This window comes from Electrophorus electricus, chromosome 1 (assembly GCF_041902795.1).
Source record: "Electrophorus electricus isolate QZ-2024a chromosome 1, ASM4190279v1, whole genome shotgun sequence".
Taxonomy (NCBI): Eukaryota; Metazoa; Chordata; class Actinopteri; order Gymnotiformes; family Gymnotidae; genus Electrophorus; species Electrophorus electricus.
This window is the reverse complement of record NC_137497.1, coordinates 30,952,599-30,975,372: the sequence shown is the minus strand read 5'-3', so window position 1 is coordinate 30,975,372 and position 22,774 is coordinate 30,952,599. Positions and strand designations below refer to the sequence as shown.

The following is a 22,774-nucleotide window of genomic DNA, read 5'->3' as shown; positions in this document are numbered from 1 at the left end:
GGAAGCACAATAATCCTCCCCTGCTCAATGGAGTCTGCTTCTTTGGGCATGTCTGGATTAGGTTGAGATGAAACAATCAGTTATTATGAAATATACAGTGATAACTGGGAAAATACTGCAGCAAGATTAAAAAGAGATGACTGCCCCAAAGTGAATACACTGTGATCTTAGGTGAGCAAGGATGAAGGTTAAACCTAGCAAGTATAGATGTCTGTCAATTGTTAATTAAGGGGAAACTTGAGCATGAACATTTGTTAATAGAAAATAATATTGTCTATACTAGGTAAATTAGTTTTAGTAGATGGTACAGTGCAGCACTAAATGATAAAGAGCAGGTTGTGGGGCTGTGACAGAGACCATCACTTCGGTTAAATGGGTGGTCTGGCTTCTGCACCAGAGAGCTTGCTGTTTGGTCCAGTGGTCAGAGCTCATGTTTACCTCCTGTTAACCTTGGGTTGGGTGGCTGCCTTTAGCCTTTGTTACACATAGTGTCAGTAGTGGGATTGTGGCGAGGCCATTGGGAGCATGTTCCAGGTTGAGGAACCCATCCCTGCTGTGAGGGGATGGTCTAGCCCACTGTGAGATTGTCACTGTCACTCTCTGAAGGGGAGGATGCTGTAAGGTTGGATGGTCGTGAGGTGATTTTGCTGGGATCGGAGGATGTGATAAAAGCGGCAGTACCAATCGCAAAAGTAGGAATGCACTTAGCTAAGACCTTGTTAGAAATAAGGGGCGTGATGGGCCGAGAGTAATATGGAAAAACGAGCCTTTGGGTTTTGTGATTCCATGATTTCAGGCCACATTGCCAGAAGGAAGGCAAATGAGGGAAGGGCAATGGATGCAGGTCATCAAGTTTTTGCTTGGAGCAATTTACGACGTCCTTCCAACTACGCAAGACCTTGGACAGTGAGTAGATGAAGACCCTAAATATAAATTATGTGCAGGGATTAACACATGGAAGCATATCTTATCAGCAAAAAACCAAAAAAAAGTACATTTGTCACAGGGTCAGTATACATATAGACACAATCAAGTAACATGTTTATTTGATAATAAGCGTCATGAGGTCATTTGTAGAATATTTAGAATGACCATCAATCCTTCACCTGTTGAGTAACTGGAATTCTAGCATATACAGTTTTATATTTGTTATCGCACATATCGTTGTGTGAACTTATGTGTTTTGATCCCTGTGTTTTAACAGTTTATAGTTCAGTGGTATCTGAACTCTAGTCTGGCTACGATAATTTGTATAAGTAAATGACAAAGCAGTTTTCTAAGTCACTCTGGATAAGAGTGTCTGGTAAATGCCCAAAGTGTAAATGTAAGAGGTTCACACATTGTCTAATAGTATTAGTAATAAAGCAGTTAGGTTTCTGTGATGTTTCCTTTTTAGCATGCTTCCAACCAATGTTTCTCTGTTGCACTGCCTCAGGAATGTATAGGCTTGATTAATTTTAATTATTCATATAATTTAGCTTAGGTTTACATTATGATTTATTTTTCGCATCTTTTCCTATTTTTATATTTTCTATCTTTCTTACCCCATGATCCCAATGATTTTTCATTTTCTATGTTTTTTTTTTTTCTTTCTATGTATTTGTGTTTCTGTGATTCCCTCTAGAGCTAATATGGTTTTCACGATGTATACGCATAATATCCAGTTTGGTACTAAAAACCCCAAACATGGTACATTAAAAGTCACTCGTTCTGAATACGCCACACGATACTTGTAAGGAACTGATAGAGCAGGTCTGAAAGTACTTTCGGTTTTTAATTTTTTCCCTTTTCATGTTGACTTTAAAATTGACACCAGAATTTAATGGTAGGATAGCTTATTGTGTGAAGTTAGGGATGCTTGTAGCTCTGAGGCATATTGGAACACTCATTTTTATGAGTTGTAAAAGACGCATGTCTAGAGCGTCTGTACTTTAAATGGCGGTACCTTCGATTCCGAGTAAGTACAAAATAATTTGTGTTTAATTTATTTTCCAACTTTAATAGCATGAGCTTAACTACTTGTTAAACGATAATAAAATGATAAATTTTAAAATGGCTTTGCGGCATATTGAAAATTTAGATTTTTGATTTTTTGAACTCCCTTCCTGTTACTGACATCAGATACAGATTTTTATGCTTACTTTTCAAACAACGATGTATGGTTTTATTTTAATTATTTTTTTTAAACAACCGTTTCCGGAATCTGTCTCAGTGCCAGTAAGTAGTCGTTTGCTTTACTTGTTATCGAGAGATAAGCACTGCTCCTGCTGAGGTAAATGGGAGCATCTGTAATTTTGTTAATTAGTTTGTTTTGCGGTAGGGAGTTAGGCGAAGGTGCCATTTAAATGGATTCCGATTCAACCAAACCTGCGTCGATCGTGAGCTTATTAAGTTTAGTAGTGCAGTTAGACGAATGCAGATAATTGTTGATTCAGGAAGCTTTAACTAAAGATGTTACTTTTGGTAATAATAAGGTTATACAATAAAACCGTTTATTTATTTTTTATTTATTTTTTTTTTTGTCATAGGTCTAGTCTAGCGTTTTCACAAATACGGGCACCTGCACAAAGAGAAATTCCTTTTAGGCATGTTACTTAGCTAAAAATATTATGATTTATTAGGGAAATATGACACTATTAACATTAAAAAAAAAAAAAGATTTTAATTGCTGTGTCTCTGTCTGTTCCCAGTGTTCTTTCTGTGGTACCCAGGATCATAGTTTGAGGAAATTACAGTTTACTCCTTTTTCATTCTGAACTATGGGTATTTTCAAGTTATTTTATTTGGTGTTGGTTTCTCGTTTGCTTCAAAGCCAAACTGATTTTCACTTTGATTTTCACTTTAATGGATGACCTTGAGTTTGTAATGTGTATGTGATACAAGCATACCCTTCTGACAGTCAGCCTCTTTTATTCTGAACTAATGGAGAACTGAAACTATTTTTGAATAGTGGTGTGTGTGTGTGTGTGTGTGTGTGTGTGTGTGTGTGTGTGTGTGCACGTGCAGTCAGATATGCTCATGCAAGTATATCATACATATGTACTGACCTACAGGTCACTTTCTCAGTTGTTAAGCAAGAAATACAACTATAAGAAAAAAGGACATCTAGATTGAAGAAAAATGGTAGATATTTAATAGTAGCAGAGTACAATAAACTACTTTAGATTCAGTGGAGCTGGAGAAATTACCCAGAAACAAAAAACACTCAATATACACAGTTATATCAGAATGTTACCTACATAGTAGTGGAAATAACAACGCTTGGCTCAGATGACACTAGTGAGATGGGCATATGCACTCATTGTGTGGTTGTGGCAATCAAAGTGTTCTCAGATGTGCTCCACTGGATTGAGATCAGACAAGTTAGCAGGCCAGAGAAAGACACCAAAGTGACTGTCATGCTCTGAAACCACTTGTGCACCACTTTGAGTAGCGAGGTTGGTGTTGTCCTGTTGATAAGTAACATTAACATAAGCGCCTCCTGTTAAGCATGTGGCATCAACTGTATATGTTATGGCAGTCAGTTTGAAAATACCACCCCAGTTTTATCTGTGATGGCTCAATGGAAATGGAGATCTGGTGTTTCATGTCTAGGCCAGTTCACTCTCAACTAATTACACGTTCTAGCCAGAGCGGTCATGGACTTTCCTGGTTTGGTTTTTTCATGCCAAATGAACTCCCCAATTCAACAGAGACTCCCAGGGTGGACTAATGTACAGCAGGTAAAGACAGTCACCTTTGGAGCCATGCTGTAATTTCTTACATGACTATATCTAAAGTTAAAAAGCCTTTGAATGGGTGTGGGCATCTTTTTACATTGTTTTACAATGTCCACTTGTATTCATTTCTAAAGGTTTACTAACAAATTACTTTCCGACATATAGGCTGTCTCGGAAATTCTGCTTTGCTGTTTAAAGGTATATCAAGATTTGTGCTGAAGTGGTTATGTGTTTCATGATATGCAATTTTTCTTTACCTATAGGGAACAGAATGTTGCAAGATGGGTGGCAGAATTCTTTTTTGGTTTCTTATAGCCCTGCAAGGTAACCTTTTTAAAATATGTATATACAATATGTGTGTATATTGTAGTATATTGGTACTAAAATTAGGTTTTGGTAAATAAAGAAAGACCAAAATTTGCTGGGACTGTACTTTGTCCTCAGAAATTTTGATCTTAATTTTTTTTTTCCTTTTATACTTTGGTGCATCTCAAAAGGTGTTTTTACACTTTGATTATTTTGATTCACCACAGTAAGAATACAGCCTCCTAATTCACCCATGGTTGTCGTGGCACCAGGAGCTGACATCACCTTGCCGTGCATTTTCTCAGCTAGCGAACATCTGAATCTCTCCAACATCATCATAAACTGGCAGCAAGGAAACACAGTTGTCCACAGCTTTTATCATGGCGGAGATCAGCTAGAGAGACAAGGCCAGACCTACAAGAATCGCACTCGGGTCTTTATAGACCAGATACTTTCTGGGAACGCCTCACTGAGCCTAACGAGTGTGCAGCCAGAGGACCAGGGAGAATACACCTGCTACGTTACCAGTGAACAGGAAACTACTAGAGGAAATGTAAAGCTTATAATGGCTGGTAAGTCTAAGGAGTTCCTATGGAGAACATCAGGCCATCATTAATGGCCTTTTGTTGAGTAGCAACCTAAGAATCAAAAAAATAAATTGATAATAAAGTCTCCTTGTTTTCAAGAATCCACTTTAAAGTGCTGTCCTTATTAGTAAGAAGAGGAGTGGAGGGAGATAAATGTCCTTATAATTTTGTCATTGTCAGGATGAGTTGTGTTGTAGGATAGTTTGTCAATGACAATTATCTTTACAGATGACACCCAGACAAGACTATATGAACTAATATCTAACTGATGTTCATACAGAGATTGTGTCCTCTTTCTCTTAAAGAAAATGCATGTTCTAGGTTTCAGTGTACCTCTGCACCTCATCATAGATTCGCTGATGAGAAGATTTGGTGAAATCTTCTTCCACTTTTCAAGACCTTTGGCCTCATGACAAACACACGACAAACCTGCAACACTAACTCTGGTTTCGTGTTTAAATTTGCATGAGGCAATACTGAAAGGAGATGAGGAGGGAAAGATTTTGGGACACAGTCTAGGAGATCAAGGACCTCAACAGGCATTTAGGTAGAATCATTGGTTAAAGTGGTTAAATGTCTGGTATCTACTATCCTCTTCTTTGTTCTTTTTTCAGCACCATATGATGAGCCTGTGTTGTCTTTGCAGCCTACATGTGATGGCATCAATATCACTGCCACCTTTTCCAATGGTTTTCCTCAGCCAGAGCTCAGATGGCTTGACTCCTTTGGCGGAGTCATAAATGAGAGTCATTCTTCTTTTCAACTGGACAGAAGGGGGCGCTATGAGGTGTCCAGCACCATGAGCTTCAGGTCAAGCACCATAGAGAGGGTAACCATAGAAATGACATTGGAGGTCATCAGTCAGAGCCTCACCCTATCGTTACACTTGCATCCTCTTCAAGACATTTGTCAAGGTGAGCTGGTAACTAAGTGTGATGAGTGCGGTATCAAATCTTTTGATTACGTTCACTTAACCATAATTGTCCAACTGATGGCCATGGTATTGTGAATGGCAAAATGTCACATTATGTACTGTGCTCTTCACAGTCAATGCCTGTGGGAAAATATCTGTTGTGACACAGCAGTATTAGGATACTAATACACTGTGTTAACAAGTCCTTTCACTCCCTCTGAGGCAAATTGTCAACTCACATTGCTGTTTGCTTGCTATAGATAAATGTTTGTTTCCTCAGTCACCTGACTTTTTAAAAAGGGTATGACATTGCCTAGGGCAGGTGACAGCTGTGTTAAAATAACATTTGCAACTTAGGACATGCCCATTCACTGTTTAATATGTTCTCACATAAATCATGAGAACATGTTCAACCAAGATGGTCAGACAGATAATTTAGGAAAAGGGTGAAAAAAAAGTGAGCCTAAGTATATTTTGACTCTTATTTTCCAGAGTGCTGTCAGACGGCCTGCACTTTCAGGAGCAGGACCCCATTTGCATTAGTGGTGGTTTTGATTTTGATTGGACTCATTGTTCTCGTGATGGTTGTTATTAAGAAATGGAAACACAGGACTTGAGTGAGTGGTAGACTCGCTCCAGAGTCATGTTGTTTTTCCCCCACTGTGTGCACCCTGTCAGTGCTACAGACCTTGGATGAGTGCCATGGTGATGACTGGACTTATCTGGGACGAGGCTGTTGGTTTCCCCATCAGCCAGCCTTCAGGTATCAAATTAATATCAAATTAGCTCAGCTTCTCCTCCCCACCTCATCTACTGCCCCTCAGACCTTCCCCTAAGAAGTGTCAAGGTCCTGTACCACCTGTAGCATCTCATAAAAAAAGACAAGCTCCTCAACCATCAGAAAGGCTGCATCGCTTTCTACCCTATCGTCAGCAGGAGCTGCACCCACCATCATCTGCTGTAAAGGAGAAAGACACCCCATTTTCAAATAGTGACACTGATATTTTTTGGTTACACTTTTGCTACGCTGATGGCATCAGCTGTACAAATTTTCCAAAGAAGCTCAGACCCAGCGTTCCAGTGCTTGTCAGAAACAGGAAAAATATGAGAGAATACGTCACATACTATAAATGTATCCAACCTGCAGCTAAAGCTTTTGAAGCAAAGCACACAGGCTACTAAGTTAGCTTTTACTCAATATTAGATCACTCATAACAAATCTCATTTAATGAACTATTTTATTATTGCCCATGGACTTGGTTTTATGCTTTTATCTTAAACACGGTGTTATGCTCCCGGGCTGCTACAGTGCGCTCCTGTTCCAGTTTTGGATTTGGGTCTTGTTGTGCACCTTGTTACTGGCTCTGCCCTGCCTTAAGTGATTGCTGTAGCCTATATAAGGACCCTGCTGAAAGAAAACAGCAGCTTGCCCAAGCTCACTCTAGTGTCGATCTAGCTTTGTGTGATTTTGCCTTAGTATAGTTTGTTTGGTTTTTGTAGTCTTCTCTGTGCATACCTTATCTTTTGGTACCCATAGTCTGTTTGTATCTAGATCTGTGTGTAAGCATACACTGCATTTCACTCATGTTGTACTCCTGTGTTCTGTCTATAATTGTGATCCCTGTGTTAGAGTGCATGTTCTTGTGTGTGTATGTGTGTAGTTACTGCTTGTCGGGAGTGGTGTGTGTTTTGTTTGGGGATCTGGGTTAATGTCTGTGTGTTGTCAGGGAGTTAGTGTTAGATTGTATTTTATTTTTGTCTTGTGGCGTGTAGTTAGCTGTGGTGTTTCTTTTGTAGTGTGGGTTTTGTTTATGTTGGCATTGTATTTGGTTATTTCAAAAGGTCTAAAACATGTCAGCTTCTGACAACACTACATCCTTAACAGAACATTACTGTGCGTTCTTTGACCTATGTTCTTCACTAGAACTCAAGACCAGATGCATCAGTGTGAAGAGGTTTATAAATGACAGGATAGTTAATCTTTTCATGAGCAAAATGTCCACAGCATCATGCGTCATGATCCAAGTCTGTTGATGCTCGGTTGGACAACTTCAACTCCAAAATTGCTATGGAGGAGATTGCTCCAGTTAAAGTTCAAATCATAAAAATGATAAAGCAGAAAGCATCAAACTAAATTTCTGATTTATAAAGATGTATTGTAATCATGCAGCCTATATCTGAAGACAACATGCAAAGCTAGATAATCCTTTCTCTTTAGCATGATCAACAATGACACAAACAAATTCATGAAGAACATGGAACTAAGGAACGGAGCCACAACAAGGAAGTAAAGCAAAAAAGACACGAGACAGGGAAACCATAGAGACCAACTGTCACACTAGTATTGTAATGTCTACACATTAGAACTGGATCAGTCATGCTAAGTAACCCGTTCCAACCTGGTTAGCTCCTCTCCCTAGTTGCTGTGATAATAATCTTTTACTTATTTGACACCTGTTATTTTTCTTGCTTTTTGTTTGTTCATTCATTATTCATTGTCAGAGAATATTAGATTATCTTTTATTTTAATCTAAAATCTAAAATTCTTATTTGGCCAGGTGTTCAACTCAGTGTAAATACTGTTACCCTACATCCTATAGCCCTGCAATTTGAACTTTAATTTTTAACACTACAGTGCACTTTTCTTTCTTTTAATTCTTAATTTATTCTGTCTTTTCTCTTATCTCAAAATGTTTACTTTTATGTACTTTATATCTTTTATTGAAAAGTTATTTGAATGAAACCCTTCCATAATTTCTATTACTAATATTAACCTAAAAAATAAAGTATGTCTCCATTCAGTTTAAATGTTTAATATTTCACAAGTAATTTTTTTCTACTTAAAACAACTACATTTAACTTTGTCTTAATATTGATTTTGTAACATTTTCTTTTTTATTTCTGCCAAAAGCCTTCCTGTGGTGATAGAATTTGAAATGCTTCATGTTTCTGGATTGATTCAGGAAGGGTTCATTATGTACCTTTTTATAAGCACAAAAGCACATATAAGCATATATGTTTTTTATATTATTCATTAAAATATCTTTTCATTTTTAAATTCCACAATTATTTTCAGAATAAGTGCGATATATAATAATGAGAAAATGTATTTGGATTTCTACTGGCGGTGCTTTTCCAGCGCAAACAAACTGAACATCGACTTCATTTGGAATTGAAAAGGGTTTTGCTTGAACAGCTGCTCAAAAACTGAGAACCTGAACTTGAAAGTGAAAGAATAATAACGTATCTATTTCCCTTTTTGTTATTATAAACTTCTGAGTCCACGCTGAGTTCAGTTTGCAATTATTCCGTTTGAAAGTCCCTGAAATACCGTTCAGCCTGCAGCTCTTGTGCTCATCAATCATTGCGGTCTCTATGGAAAGGGGAAGCCCACAGTTATTTTTTCCTACTGTGGGTTGGACTGGGCTGGAGACACAGAAAAGGCCAGATTTAAGAATAGCCATGACTTATTTTAACAAAACAACGCGCTTCCGGGTTGGGTTTCCCAAGCGACCGTTTCTCAAATCCATTTATAACTAACGTTGTATTTTAAAGTCTTTCGTAAATTTAAGAGTAGTCCAACTCTGACCCATTTGTAACTACTTCCTAACTTGAAGCTCGCGTATGTATAGTGTTTTTCCAAGCAAAGATTCGTTGCTGGCAAAAACAGTACAAGCTCGATCTTAAAATATATTAGAACTTTTTAAATTCAATATTGAACTGTTAGCTTTCATCATTCCTATGATTTTTAAAAATATATTTATTCATAGGATATTCTAAATGAGTGAGGCCATAAAAATCGTGACTAAGAATATAATTAATAATAGATTTAATAACAAGTGTGCAAACCAAAGGACAGACAGAACAGGCCAACAAGGTGATTAAGGAAACTGGAAAAAAGGGGCGTACACTTAGCGAAGACTAACGGAGAACAATAATAAATAACGATGAGCAAAGACTTAGACAAATAACACAGAACCGGGCTACGTAAGATGAACAAACAATATTGACGACGAGGCTAAACAAGGAAAGCAACATGCAGCAAGGGTAACTAAACACAGAGAACAAACGAGGTCTAAATAGAAACACAATGATCAAGAACTAACCTGAAACTAAAGACAATGACCAACAAAGAGGGTACCTAGAGACGCTGTTTTTATAACACTACAGTCAGGGACAAACTCGAAACAGCTGGCGGGGAAAGAGGACGAGACAGGAAACCATAAACACAAATAAAAACCCAGAGGGGAATTTGGTTGCCATGACAACGGGGACCGCTCAGATCTGCGGACGTGACAAAAGGTCAACGAAGGCAAAGTTTTTAGCAGCTATTCGTTCAAAATGAGTTGTCGCTGCTTCTGCCCTGTACCAGGACGGGCAGAAGCAGCTTCATGGTTAGCAGCCTTCCCCAGTCCTTATTACAGCCCTACTCTCAGATTCAGTTATATAAACTGAATTGTTGTACAACTGCATTATGTAAACCAGATATCTAACTTCTGTATTACTGCGTTTGTCTCATTTTCCTTCGCTGAACTGAATTCCGGGTTGACTGATGACACAAACTGATGAGGCCAAAAGATCAATCAAAGCCACAGCAGTATGCTTAACAACAGCATCCGCATGTTTAGCAAACTGGGTTTGGCTCTTAGAGCAACGAAAACAGGCACAGCATGTAAGTTTGAAAACGTCCTATTGTCAATATATAACACTAATCTTATAAGCCTTGTGTCTGTTTGGGTATATATATATATATATATATATATATATATATATATAAAACGGATATATATATATATATATATATATATATATATATATCTATATCCGTTATATATATATATATATATATATATATATATATATATATATATATATAAAACGGATATATATATATATATATATATATATATATATATCTATATCCGTTATATATATATATATATATATATATATATATATATATATATATATATATATATAAAACGGATATATATATATATATATCTATATCCGTTATATATATATATATATATATATATATATATATATATAAAACGGATATATATATATATATATCTATATCCGTTATATATATATATATATATATATATATATATATATATAAAACGGATCTATATATATATACATATATATATATATATATATATATATATATATATATATATATATATATATATAAAACGGATATATATATATATATATAAAACGGATATACAGGATTTAGAAGACATCTGAATCTTATAACATTTTCCACTTAAAATTGATCAGCCAAGACATGTCTGGTGTGAACTAGTGACAGGTTCAGTATCCCTTACTTGTTTGCAACAATACCTTCACAGCTTCAGAGCAAAGCTAAACAAGTAAAGTCTGAGCACTAAACATGTCAACCAACTGAAGGAGGTGAGCAGCAATGTGTTCAGTGAATTGGAAGTTGACATAATAACAGGGGCTCAGTTGGAATTTCTTTATTACTATTAATTTAAAAATCTTTACAAAAATAATTAAAATAACTAAAACACTAATTACTTTTCCATACCATGTTACAAAATAAAAGCACAGACAATCATACCTTTTTTGCTGGTGTTTTTTTGCTGGTCTAGTGATGGTCTGGTGTTGGTTTAGCTAGTTTAATGATGGTTTGGTGTTGGTTTAGCCAGAATGCCAATACTGGTTGTCCAGCACAACAGCATCCAAAACATAACATGGTTGGCAGGGACTGGGGCTGTGATGGACCCCAGGGTCTTATCTTTTCATGGGGTCTAGAATCCCTGGCAGTGCTCCAGTCTGTGTGTGTACCTCACCCAATCACCAAATAAAGGTTTTTAAAAAATACCTAAAAGATCCCATTGTTTCAGCATGTGTGACTGTCTCTGGGACTTCACATACTCCCATTTATGACAATCATTTCTCCTAAAAAGTCATTAACAAAACTGCAGCACTGAGAAAAGCAGCATTTTATGAAAAAACTTGACGTTTTTTCTTTATTAAGTCAAATGAACATAAGGGACAAGAGGGTGAAACAAAAAATACAAACAAAACAAAAAATCTCACAAATAGTTCTGGTCCCAGGACCTTCTAAAAGCCAGAGTCCACAACTAAGTGGATAGTGCTGGAGAGGGTTTGATGTTCTGGGCGGTGTGCTTGCTGCATTTAACTTCAAGGCTGTCAGGACATGCAAACCATGTGTAACATATTACATATGCCTGAACATTGTTTGCCTAAACGGTGCCAGAAAGGCAGGTGAATATGTACAGAACGTGACAAGTGCTATATGTATTACCTGAAAAAGAAACCTTATATAAACAATCAGGAACAACTTTTTTAAACAGAACAGGCATCCACAGTATTGGTATACAGGGCAGCAAAAACTAACCCGTGTTACTTCCCCAAAAATACACTGAGCCCCCAAAATTCAGGATCACAGCAAATGTACATGTTTCCTCTGGCTGTACTTGAAATAACGGGAGTGAGCGGCCCATTCAGTAGATTGCCGAGAACGTCTCCACTAAATTTGGCTTTGATAGTAAAGGGAGGAAATGGTAAATACTTGTGGGTCAACATTATGTTTAATCTGTGTCAACATGCCCCAGGAAATCGAAATATTTTCTGCCTCAATATTTGTTGCTTTGAAAAGTATATCAAGCAGTTGAATTAAACATTTCACTTATGCAGAACTCAAGCCCATGAGTTGTTAATATTTGCTTTATTGTCAAACTAAAAATTAGTTCTTACTGCCAGGTATGCATCCCTCTCCCCAACTTTGTTATTGCAAACAAGGATATGACTTTCATGAGATCCTGTTTCTGTCAGATACTAAAGCAAACATATGATAATAGTTTAAAACTATTTAAGCTTGTACTATATCAGTGGTATTTCCCATTCTAGGTATCAGGTATGTATGCTAACTTGTGGATTCTTTGAAATTACTATTCTTAAAATTCAGCCGTTCAAAATGGCGCTATTATAATATCAAACATTATCATGGGCTGTTAATTATTAGATAAGGGATTCTTTTTAGTTTTTCCTTTCTTTTTTTGCAGACATGGGGACTCCATATTTTCTGCTCTGTTTTGCCATTCTGAAGGTATCTGGTAAGATGATAATCTTGTTCTTTAAAAAATAACATTTTAGGATGGGACTTAAAACATTAGCTTTAAATAACCTCATAATAAATTATTACTCTAATATTGCATTTTGCTAAATAATAAGAATTCAAGACTGTTAAAGGTTAATATTTCCATTAAAATTATGCTGCAGCCTAAATGATTTAAAAAGACATTGAATTGGTATGCTGGTATGCTGGATGGTGTTTTCTGTTGTTATTGCAACAATGCACCAGTCATCTAGTACTGTCTTTAAAAGTGTGGTATTGGATCCAAGCTTTTTTTAATTAATTAATTTATTTATTTTTACTAAAAAAGTATGCTTAAGAAATAATAATCCTTAAATAAGCATCAAAATTTTAGGCAAAAAAACAACAACATCTGAATGAATTTGTTCTAACCAGCCTGTATCAATATTTTGCTAATCAAAAATATTTAGCTAACTGCGTCCTCCACATTCCACATTCAGGCTTCAGGCTTCTCCCCTGTGTTGTATGTCAGCTGTCACATTGATAATATCTTGTGTTTCTTACAGTTTGTGAACACCAGCCTGCTAAATGCACTGTATATGATTATGACTTTGTTTAAATACAGTGATATGTAAATATACTGTATATTTTGAATATATTTATTTGTGTGCAATGGACACTTACTGACCTGTAGTGAACCCAGTATACATCATCTTTATTGCTATAGATGTTAAAAATAATGTAATAACTCTCTAACCTGTGATAACATCTGATAATTATTGATTAATCAATTGAGTGACTTGTGTTATTCCTTAGAACAAAATCTTAGGTGCTCACTTGTGCTTTGTGTTTAAGTGGCTAACGCTATGTTTAATTTAAATAAATTTAAATAGTGTTCTTTGTTCCCCTCCAGTCATTGGATGCCCAATAGGCCGTGAGTTCATCACTGCTTTCATGCCTAATTACGAGCCTAATAGCGGTCAAACTAAACTCACACTCGCTATCACAGCCCAGGACTCTGTAGCCATTGTCACAGTGGAGGTGAAAGGTCTCCGATACAAAGATTCATTGAGGATAGAGAAACAGGCTACAAAATGGATCACCATCCCAGAGAATACTGAGATCAGTGAAGATGGAACTTCAGCCAGAACGGTGCTGGTTACATCTGACGCAGACATCATAGTGGTGTCCTCCAACATCAAACCGTTCACTGGGGACAGCAGTGTGATATTCCCCACAAGCCAACTTGGCAAGAGTTACATAGTCTTCACCCCAGATGGAGGACCCATGCAAAAAATTGTGGCCATTGTTAATGGCAAGGATGCCAACACAGTTGACATCCTGCCATATTCAGATACAATGCTTAAAAGCAAGAAGCAACTGAAACGTGGTGTCAAAACAACTGTGAGCTTGGCTCCCTACGAAGTCTATTTGCTTCGGAGTGAGGGGACCTTAACGGGGACCAGGATTGAGTCCAAGGTCCCCACGGCCGTGCTTACGGGGCACCAGTGCCTCAGCATCGTCAATACCTGTGAGCATGTCTACGAGCAAGTGGTGCCAATACAGTCACTCTCGAATGAGTACCTGGTTCCAGCCATGCACTTACCCAACAGCAAGGACACTGCCCATGTGGTCGCAGTTGAGGATGAAACGGATGTGACTGTCCAAGGCCTTCTTACGCAGCACAAAAAGCTCCATGCTGGAGAGCTTCTGGACATTGCAATTCAACTGCCAACTATTATTCAAAGTAACAAGATGATCATGGTTATGTATACCAGTAGCAATATCCCCTTTGATGAATTTTTGACTAACGTAATTCCCACATCAGGGATGTCAAAATCATGGTCCATTTATTCACAAGATGATTACCAGAATTTCGCAGTCATTGTCTCAGAGGCAGAGTCCAGGGGATCTGTTTTTGACTTGCTGAATTTGAACGTTTTTCCTGCAAACAAGAAGTACACATGGGCTATTAAACCAATTGGAAGTCAAAAAGGCCCTATGACCATATCTGGGGATTTGCCGAAGGCTGTGTATGTTTATGGTGGGAAAACGAGGCATGGGTATGGCACAACAGCAGTGTGCAATGCCGGTAGGATAAGAACTGACAAATATAATATTCAAATATTTTATTTATATATTGTATTACAATTTATATTAATAGACATTGTCTGAAAGCAATTGTTAATGTACAAAAAATTCTCCACTGTATTTTTAGCTCCTGTGCATCCAGGACCCCCACCTGATCCATGTGCAAACATCAAGTGTCGTGAGAGAGAGGAGTGTAGAAATGGCATGTGTGTCCACACAGGGTCTGCCACCTGTTGGGCCGTTGGAGATCCCCATTACAAAACATTTGACGGGAAGCGATTCGATTTCCAGGGCACGTGCACCTACACTTTGTCCACCACAACAAAAACTGAGCAGGGCCTCGTCCCCTTCACCATTCTGGCCAAGAATAATCACAGAGGGAGCAATAAGGTGGCCTATGTAAAGACAGTGTCCGTCACTGTGTATGGTCATAAGATAGCTGCCAGCCAGCAAAAAGGTGTTGTTGAGGTAAGAGGACTGGGCAGCTGCAGATGCGCTTCCCACACCTTGGCAATTTACACCTAAGTGTAATACACTTTCAAGCACTTTGCTGACTCAGCTTATGAAGGACACACACACACACACACACACACACACACACACACACATATATATATATATAAATTAAAAAAATAATAAAAAAAAAAATATATATATATATATATATAGTGTGTGGTGTGTGTTTAACTTTTTTATTTATATTTATTTATATTTTTGCTTCCAGGTGGATGGTGAAATCACTCACTTGCCTATAACCATAGCTGAAGGAAAAATCCAGGCTGTGCAAAGGGGGTGGAACGTGTTAATAACGACGAACTTTGGACTAGAGGTGAAATATGACTGGAACATGATGCTCTACATTACAGTGCCTAGTACATATTCTGGCTCACTAGGTGGGCTTTGTGGAAACTACAATGGTGACTGGGAAGATGAGCATTTAGACCCCAAAGGAGGAAAACTCTCCACTATCCTGGAGTTTGCCAAGAGCTGGAAAGTTCAAGACATTGACTTGTTCTGTCATGATGACTGTGAGGGAAAATGCCTCAGCTGCCCTGCTGAACTTCAAGAGAAATACATGCAAGATGAGCATTGTGGTCTTATGGCAAAAGCAAGTGGGCCATTTGCTGCCTGTCACAAGATTATGGAGCCTAGCATCTATGCTGATAACTGTGTGTATGATGTGTGCATCAATAAAGGCATCAGAAGGTTCCTTTGTGATAACATGCAGAGTTATGCTGAAGCTTGTATGGCAGCTGGAGTGAAGATTGAAACAAACTGGAGGGTTCTGGCTGATTGCCGTAAGTGACCCTCCAAGTTCTTCCTGTTATTCCAATGTGTGACTGTTTAATCTCTCCTAGAATAAGTTTGTATAATTATGCAAACATTTTCGTCTTGACCATCCTAACAGCAATGCAGTGCCCAGAAAACAGTCATTATGAGCCCTGTGGAACAGCCTGTGCTGCATCTTGCACTGATCGGGAGGCACCGTCAAAATGTAAACAGCCTTGTTTGGAGGCCTGCCAGTGCAATAGTGGCTTTCTCCTCAGTGGAGATAAATGCGTGCCAGTGAAGCAGTGTGGCTGCATGTATGAGGGCCGTTATTACACCCCTGATAGCACATTCTGGGCTGACAAGATGTGCACTAAAAAATGCTCCTGCAGTCCAGAGAGCGGACAGGTGAAGTGTACTGCCACAAAGTGCAAGGAATCTGAAGTGTGTGACACACGCAATGGCGTGAGAGATTGCTACCCCCTGTCTTATGGGACCTGCCAGGGTTCTGGGGATCCCCACTATCGAACCTTTGATGGCAAGGCTTTCGACTTCCAGGGTACCTGCACCTATTACCTCTCCAAACTGGTTGACCTATCTGACTCATCACTGGTGCCCTTTGAGGTCCTTGTCAAGAATGAAAACAGGGGCATGAACAAAGCAGTTTCTTACACCAAGACTGTAGAGATAAAAGTTTTTGGATACAATATTATCATGAGTAAAGACAGTTATGGCAAAGTGATGGTAGGTAACTTTTTCAATCACATATAGCCAAATAAACATAACCATCATTGGGAGCGCAATGAGTGGTGCGACAGAAAAGTGTTGGCCCTATCTGTCAGGGATCACCACACTCCTGACATCCTTGTTTCCGTGTTTCCTTGTTGTGTCTATTTTCCTTTGGTTCCTGGTTGTTCCATTCCATGATTTTGTTTTCTCCGTCCCTCATTTGGTTTTCCATACCTGTCCCTTGTTTCTGGTCTTGTTAAGTTTATGTATTTGAACCCTGTCTTGATACCTGTATGTTGGCTGGTCATTGCATGCGAATGAATGTATGTGAGTCATCCTATGTGAGTTTCCCCTAGCCTTCGTGTTTGTTAGTCTCAGAGTTCTTCCTCATAACTGTTATAGCCTGTTTCCCATGTTTGCTTCCATGTGTTTAGTGCTATCTGCTGTTTGTTTTTAGTTACTGATGTATCCTAGTCCTTGTCTTGTTTAATCATGTATTCTCGAACGCTCCGTATTGGCTCTCTGACCCTGGACTGCTATATTGACTATGACTCTGGATTTGCCCATAATAAATCTTGCTCTTCTCCGCACATGCGTGCGCCTCCTTACCACTCAACGTTACATCATGAATAGCCCACACAACTTAACATAATCTCTCTCCCCTGTCAATTACAGCAACACTGCCATTGCATGAGCTGCAAATTAAATTAAATGAAAAAGATGTTGCGGAATATACTTTAGAGGAAGGAGATGACAGCTGGCACCCTCTCTGGTTGGCAGCTAATGCATAGGGCGAGGATTACCTGATGGGTGGGAATTGGCCATAACCAAAATAGGAAAAATTCAGGGAAAAATGAATAACCATGATTCTTCAGTTGATTTAAGTGAAAAATATTGTACAGCAAACAGAAAATAATATTATCAAATATTTGTTTTTTGTTAAAGGTCAACAACCTGTTTGTGAATTTACCATATGAGAAGGAGGATGGTGGCCTATCTGTTTTCCGCAGTGGATACTATGGAATGGTTCAAACAAAATTTGGCATGACTGTGAAATTTAACTGGGACAGCCATGTGTCAATTACTCTCCCTAGTACCTACGGTAAAATGGTAGGAGGGCTATGTGGAAATTGGAACAGCAACCCAAGTGACGACATGTTCATGCCCAATAAAAGTATCACAACAAACCCGTCAGTGTTTGGAAGCAGCTGGAAAGCCAGAAATGACCCAGGTTGCTCAGAAGTGTGCCAGGGCATGAAGTGTCCCAAATGCGACATTGCTGAGCGAAACAAGGATGTTTTCACAAAGGCATGTGGTTTCATTACTGACAAAAATGGTCCATTTAAAGGATGCCATGGGAAAGTCAGCCCCACACAGTTCTATGAAGACTGCCTGTATGACATGTGCATGTATGGTGGGCATTCTACAGCCCTCTGCAATATCCTTACAGTCTACACTGCTGCATGCCAAACCGCACTCACCATTGTGGAGAACTGGAGAAGTGATAGTTTCTGCCGTAAGTGTTCATTTATTGTTTTGAAATGGCTATTCATATTCAAATGTGCCATAACTGTATATTATTTTAATATTGCAGATGTCTACCCTACTCCTTGTGTTTAAATAGGACACTGATTTAATTTGATCTCTACCCTAACATGCCATCATTGCTGAACCTACTTGCAAATGACCACTGACTGACCAATGCTCCCTGAATATATCTCCCCACAGCTTCCACCTGCAAGGCTAATAGCCACTACGATGTGTGTGCTGCCGGCTGTCCCCAGACTTGCAGTGACCTCTCTGAGCCTGCAGCCTGCCAGGGCAGCCATTGCATGGAAGGCTGTGTGTGCGATGAGGGCTTCATCCTGAGTGGCAGCGAGTGCGTAGCCATGGAGCAGTGTGGCTGCATGCATGAAAGCCAGTACTACCATCTGGGTCAGGTCTTCTACCCGAAAGACAAGTGCAATCACAGGTGCATTTGTGGAGAGCAGGGAAGGGTCAATTGTGAAGACAACTTCTCCTGCAGTCCACATGAAAAGTGCGACGTCCAGGGAGGAGTTCAGGCCTGCTTCCCTGATGGCAAAGGATCTTGCTCAGTGTCTGGCTCCGGAACTTACTACTCCTATGATGGGAACCACATCACTGTGCCTGGAGACTGTGTGTACAGATTGGTAGAAGTGGTCCTGTCTAAAGACCAGAAGAAAGTGCCTTTCAGTGTGACAGTACAGTCTTCAGCTAAAGAAACAGTGGTCACAAGGAGAATTGATGTAGTAGTAGCTGAATATCACATTTCACTGCTTCCTGGTCTCTTGTGGGAAATAAGGGTAATTAGTTTGATTGCATTTTAATATGTGTGTAAACTCTCAAATGTCCATTACATCTTCACCTGACGTCTTCACACCAACAATGTAAACATTATTATTCCTGGTGTGCACACATTTGAGAACAATATTAAATGATGTGTGTATCTCACTTTTCTTGGCAGGTGGACAAGGTCAGATCAGTTCTCCCTCTGACACTTGAGGAAGGACTAGTTAAAGCCTATCAGAGTGGCGCCTTCATTATTTTGGAAACCAGCTTTGGGGTGAAGGTAACATACGACACAGTGTCCATGGCCACAGTTGAAATCCCATCCACTTACAAAAATGGTGTCCAAGGTCTATGCGGTAACTATAATGACGACAAAGCAGATGACCTCCTTTTGCCAAATGGCATGCAGGCTCATTCTGCTGAGCAATTTGTGGATGGATGGACCTTGTCGCAGCAAGATGTAGTCTGTCAAACAGGATGTGGCTCCAAATGCACAACACCTGACAAGGAAAATCAAATTAAGGCAGACATTGCTTGCAAGATCCTAACACTGGACAAGGGCCCATTCTCTAACTGCTATCCCAAAGTTTCCCCCATGACATTCTATGATGCCTGTACAAAGGATTTCAGTTTGCACCCAGAAGATCAGGCGCTTCCTTGTCGCTACATCCAGAATTATGTGGCTCAGTGTCAGCAAGCTGGCATCTCCATCAACAGCTGGAGGAATGCAACGTTTTGTTGTAAGTAGCTGCATATTGCTATATCCTTTCTGTCATCTTTCTAAGGGGGAATAGTGGTATGCCTGTGCATTTGCAAGTGAGTATGTGTGGGGGGACCAAATAGATGTATAGCTACTACTTATTTCTTCTAAACATGTCATTTCTCTCTATATAATCTATAGCAATGAAGTGTCCTGCTAGGAGTCACTATGAGGTATGTGCAGACATGTGCTCTTCTACCTGTGCCAGCCTTTCTGCCTCACACAGCTGTCCAGCATGCCTCGAGGGTTGTCAGTGTGATGAGGGCTTTGTGTTTGATGGGGATGACTGTAAGCCTCTAGAAGACTGTGGTTGTCTGGTGGATGGCAGATATTACAAGGTGAATAGTCTTTCCAATTTCTATCCTAACAACTCATGGCGGTCAGAGTAGAGAAAGCTCATGTGGTGACTTAGCTTTTGGTAGCAAGGAAAAGGTGATGATGCTTTATGAACTATGACTATGACTTTTCAACAGTCTGGTGAGTCAGTAGTCATGGGAGACTGCATAGAGACATGCTCCTGCAAGGCTGGACAGTTCACATGCCAGCCCATGCAATGCAATGAAGATCAGGTCTGTGTCCAGAAGGAGGGCATTTCTGCATGTGTGAATGGTAACTGTCTAGTTTTAAGCCAACTCTAGTCCTTTTTCATGTGACTTATGCAGCATATCCAAATATGTACAAAACGACAATGTTATTTATTGTTCCAGACCCCTGCAGGAAGAAAAGATGTCGTGAGAAAGAAGAGTGTGTGGAGAAGGACGCTAAGGCATTGTGTGTGGCCAAAACCAAGGCCTCGTGCCGAGCCGTTGGTGATCCTCACTATGAGACGTTTGATGGAAAACTATTTTCTTTTCAGGGCATCTGCTCCTATACTTTGGTAAAGACTTTGGGTGAGGACAAAAGCCTCACAGACTTCAGTATCATTAATAAGAATGGGCTTGCCCAGGGAGAACGTGGCTCTTACATTATGTCAGCCAACATCAAGCTGCAAGGCCACAATATAACCATTAAGTTTGGTGACCGCTACAAAGTGAATGTGAGTAAATCTGTAATTTTGCCTGGATGATTGCTACAGTCTACAAAGTAATATAAATTCACAATGAGCAACTTTAGGTGTAGTCATGTAATATACAGGGAGGTGACAGCATATTTAACATATTCCTTTATTAGGAATACCAACCTATGGCCTGTGAGGTTTTTTTTTTGGTTGATTCTGCCTGTACTCAGAAGTTAACTAATAGTAACTTGCCTTGTTCTCTAGACAGTTCTGCCAGATTTACACCAGCCTTTTTTATGAATGAACTTTTTTAAAATGAGCAAAAAATGCCTGCATGTTTTGCACATGTACCTATATATAAATGCAAATATACATCTTACTAACATGGCCACTTCATTAGGAATACCTGCACATTCATATAATTATCCACTTAGCCAATTGTGTGGCAGTAGCACCCTGCGCAAAATCACACAGTCAAGGGCCAAGCTCTCAAAAGGTACCCAGTATTAGTATGGAGGTCCTAATAAAGTGGCCATTGAGTGAGTGTTCATGCGGTATTCATAATAAAAGCACTCAACTAACACTCTTTGGTCAAATCCATATGAAAGAGACCAATGAAGGGTGACACAATGTACACAGCATAAAGCACTCTTTTAGAATCAGTCAGCTGACTTCAAACTACCATAGAGGAGCAGCAGTGATTAATTACAATTTGCAGTTGACTCTAAAGTGCATAGCTTTTGTGTTTCTGAATATATTATATTGACAAAAATACAACAATTTGTGCAATATGCCAAATTTATCAATAGTTTCTATTTCCTGCTTTGCCCAGATTGATGGTAAAGACTCAATCCTCCCTGTGAATCTGGACTCTGGCAGTGTTACCATTATTCGGTCAGGCATATCAGGAATCCTGAGTACAGACTTTGGCTTAGAGGTCACCTTTGATTGGGGCCAGTACTTCCAGGTGACAGTATCCAGCAGCTATTTCAGAAACCTGGCGGGCCTGTGTGGCAACTACAATGACAACGGCGAGGACGACTTTGTCACACCGGCGGGGAACCACGCACCAGACGTGATTGAGTGGGCGGCATCCTGGAGCGTTGCCGATGGTGACCACAGCTGTTGGCACTTCCCTCCCTGCTCTGAACAGGAGAAGATCCTCTACCGTGGCCCAATGTATTGTGGTGTGTTGGAAGACAAATCAGGACCCTTCTCCAAGTGCCATGACACAATTGCGATGGCGCAGTTTCCATCCGACTGCCTGTTTTACGCATGTCTCATGCACGGAAGCCACAAGGCCTACTGCACATCTCTGGAAAGTTACGTAAACACCTGCCATTTGGCCCAACTGGAAGTGTTATCAGAGTGGAGGCAGATTACTAAATGTAGTAAGTATAAACTGCATGCCCCAAACGTTGTATTCACTGGTCGACATAAGCTCCATCTGCACAACTGGATAATATTTGGACTTTGTTTTTCTTTTTTTCCTCTCCATGCAAACAGCTTATTGAAACGCTGCTCAGAGTTCTCCAGCATTTTCAATGGTATGCAGAGGTTTCTTAGAGTGTGAATAAACAGGTAATGTGGAATGTGATAACTCATAAATGTTCATGTTGTTTTGCAGACCTGACCAAGCAAAATGAAAAGAAGAAATAGAGTCTTAATATGTCAGCTTTCACTCTGATAAAAAATTATTTCCTTAATAACCTTTCATCTTATCAAGTGTAAACTCATACATTATTTCAATGAATGATTTATACTATCTCACTGTAGGATTAAACGTCTGCTTTCTTGTTAATAAATGCATGCAGCAACAATCCACTTTACTGTGTAAGTTTGTTATTTGTCTAATGTCCTCGATATGAGTCATATCGAGTCATCGATATGTCCTTGTTTTTGAAGCAAGTGTATATTTCAATAGGTCAAAGAAAATTGAAAGAAGTAAAAAAAAGGCCAAAGAAATAAGATATTGTAAAATATGTTAAAGTAAGCCACCA

The 22,774-nt window shown here is 39.2% G+C and overlaps 2 protein-coding genes across 12 annotated transcripts; both read left to right on the top strand.

Annotated features, from left to right (window-relative positions):
* The first annotated feature begins 525 nt into the window (after nucleotides 1–525).
* LOC113591230 (CD276 antigen-like) lies at nucleotides 526–8,725 on the top strand. Of its 11 annotated transcripts, none has more exons than XM_081714818.1 (7): nucleotides 530–692; nucleotides 797–906; nucleotides 3,595–3,722; nucleotides 3,983–4,043; nucleotides 4,253–4,597; nucleotides 5,227–5,526; nucleotides 6,018–8,715. In XM_081714818.1, the coding sequence occupies exons 3-7, from the start codon at nucleotides 3,639–3,641 to the stop codon at nucleotides 6,140–6,142; spliced, it is 915 nt and encodes a 304-aa protein (XP_081570944.1). In that variant the 5' UTR covers nucleotides 530–692; nucleotides 797–906; nucleotides 3,595–3,638; the 3' UTR covers nucleotides 6,143–8,715. The 11 variants fall into 11 exon arrangements, 10 of the variants coding, with proteins under 10 accessions (XP_035381723.1, XP_026887463.2, XP_081570944.1 ...); XM_081714796.1 differs by lacking the exons at nucleotides 530–692; nucleotides 797–906 and adding exons at nucleotides 1,702–1,957; nucleotides 2,691–2,763; XM_035525830.2 differs by lacking the exon at nucleotides 3,595–3,722 and having other exon boundaries at nucleotides 526–692; nucleotides 6,018–8,717.
* Nucleotides 8,726–12,415: 3,690 nt separating this feature from the next.
* si:dkey-65b12.6 (IgGFc-binding protein) lies at nucleotides 12,416–22,598 on the top strand. Its single transcript, XM_027031658.3, has 15 exons — nucleotides 12,416–12,438; nucleotides 12,587–12,637; nucleotides 13,532–14,710; nucleotides 14,837–15,177; nucleotides 15,434–16,007; nucleotides 16,118–16,722; nucleotides 17,653–18,223; nucleotides 18,436–19,031; nucleotides 19,193–19,757; nucleotides 19,919–20,115; nucleotides 20,251–20,386; nucleotides 20,485–20,813; nucleotides 21,607–22,165; nucleotides 22,281–22,321; nucleotides 22,402–22,598. Exons 2-14 carry the CDS (start codon nucleotides 12,589–12,591, stop codon nucleotides 22,286–22,288), a joined length of 5,709 nt encoding a protein of 1,902 aa, XP_026887459.2. The 5' UTR covers nucleotides 12,416–12,438; nucleotides 12,587–12,588; the 3' UTR covers nucleotides 22,289–22,321; nucleotides 22,402–22,598.
* The last annotated feature ends 176 nt before the right edge of the window (nucleotides 22,599–22,774 follow it).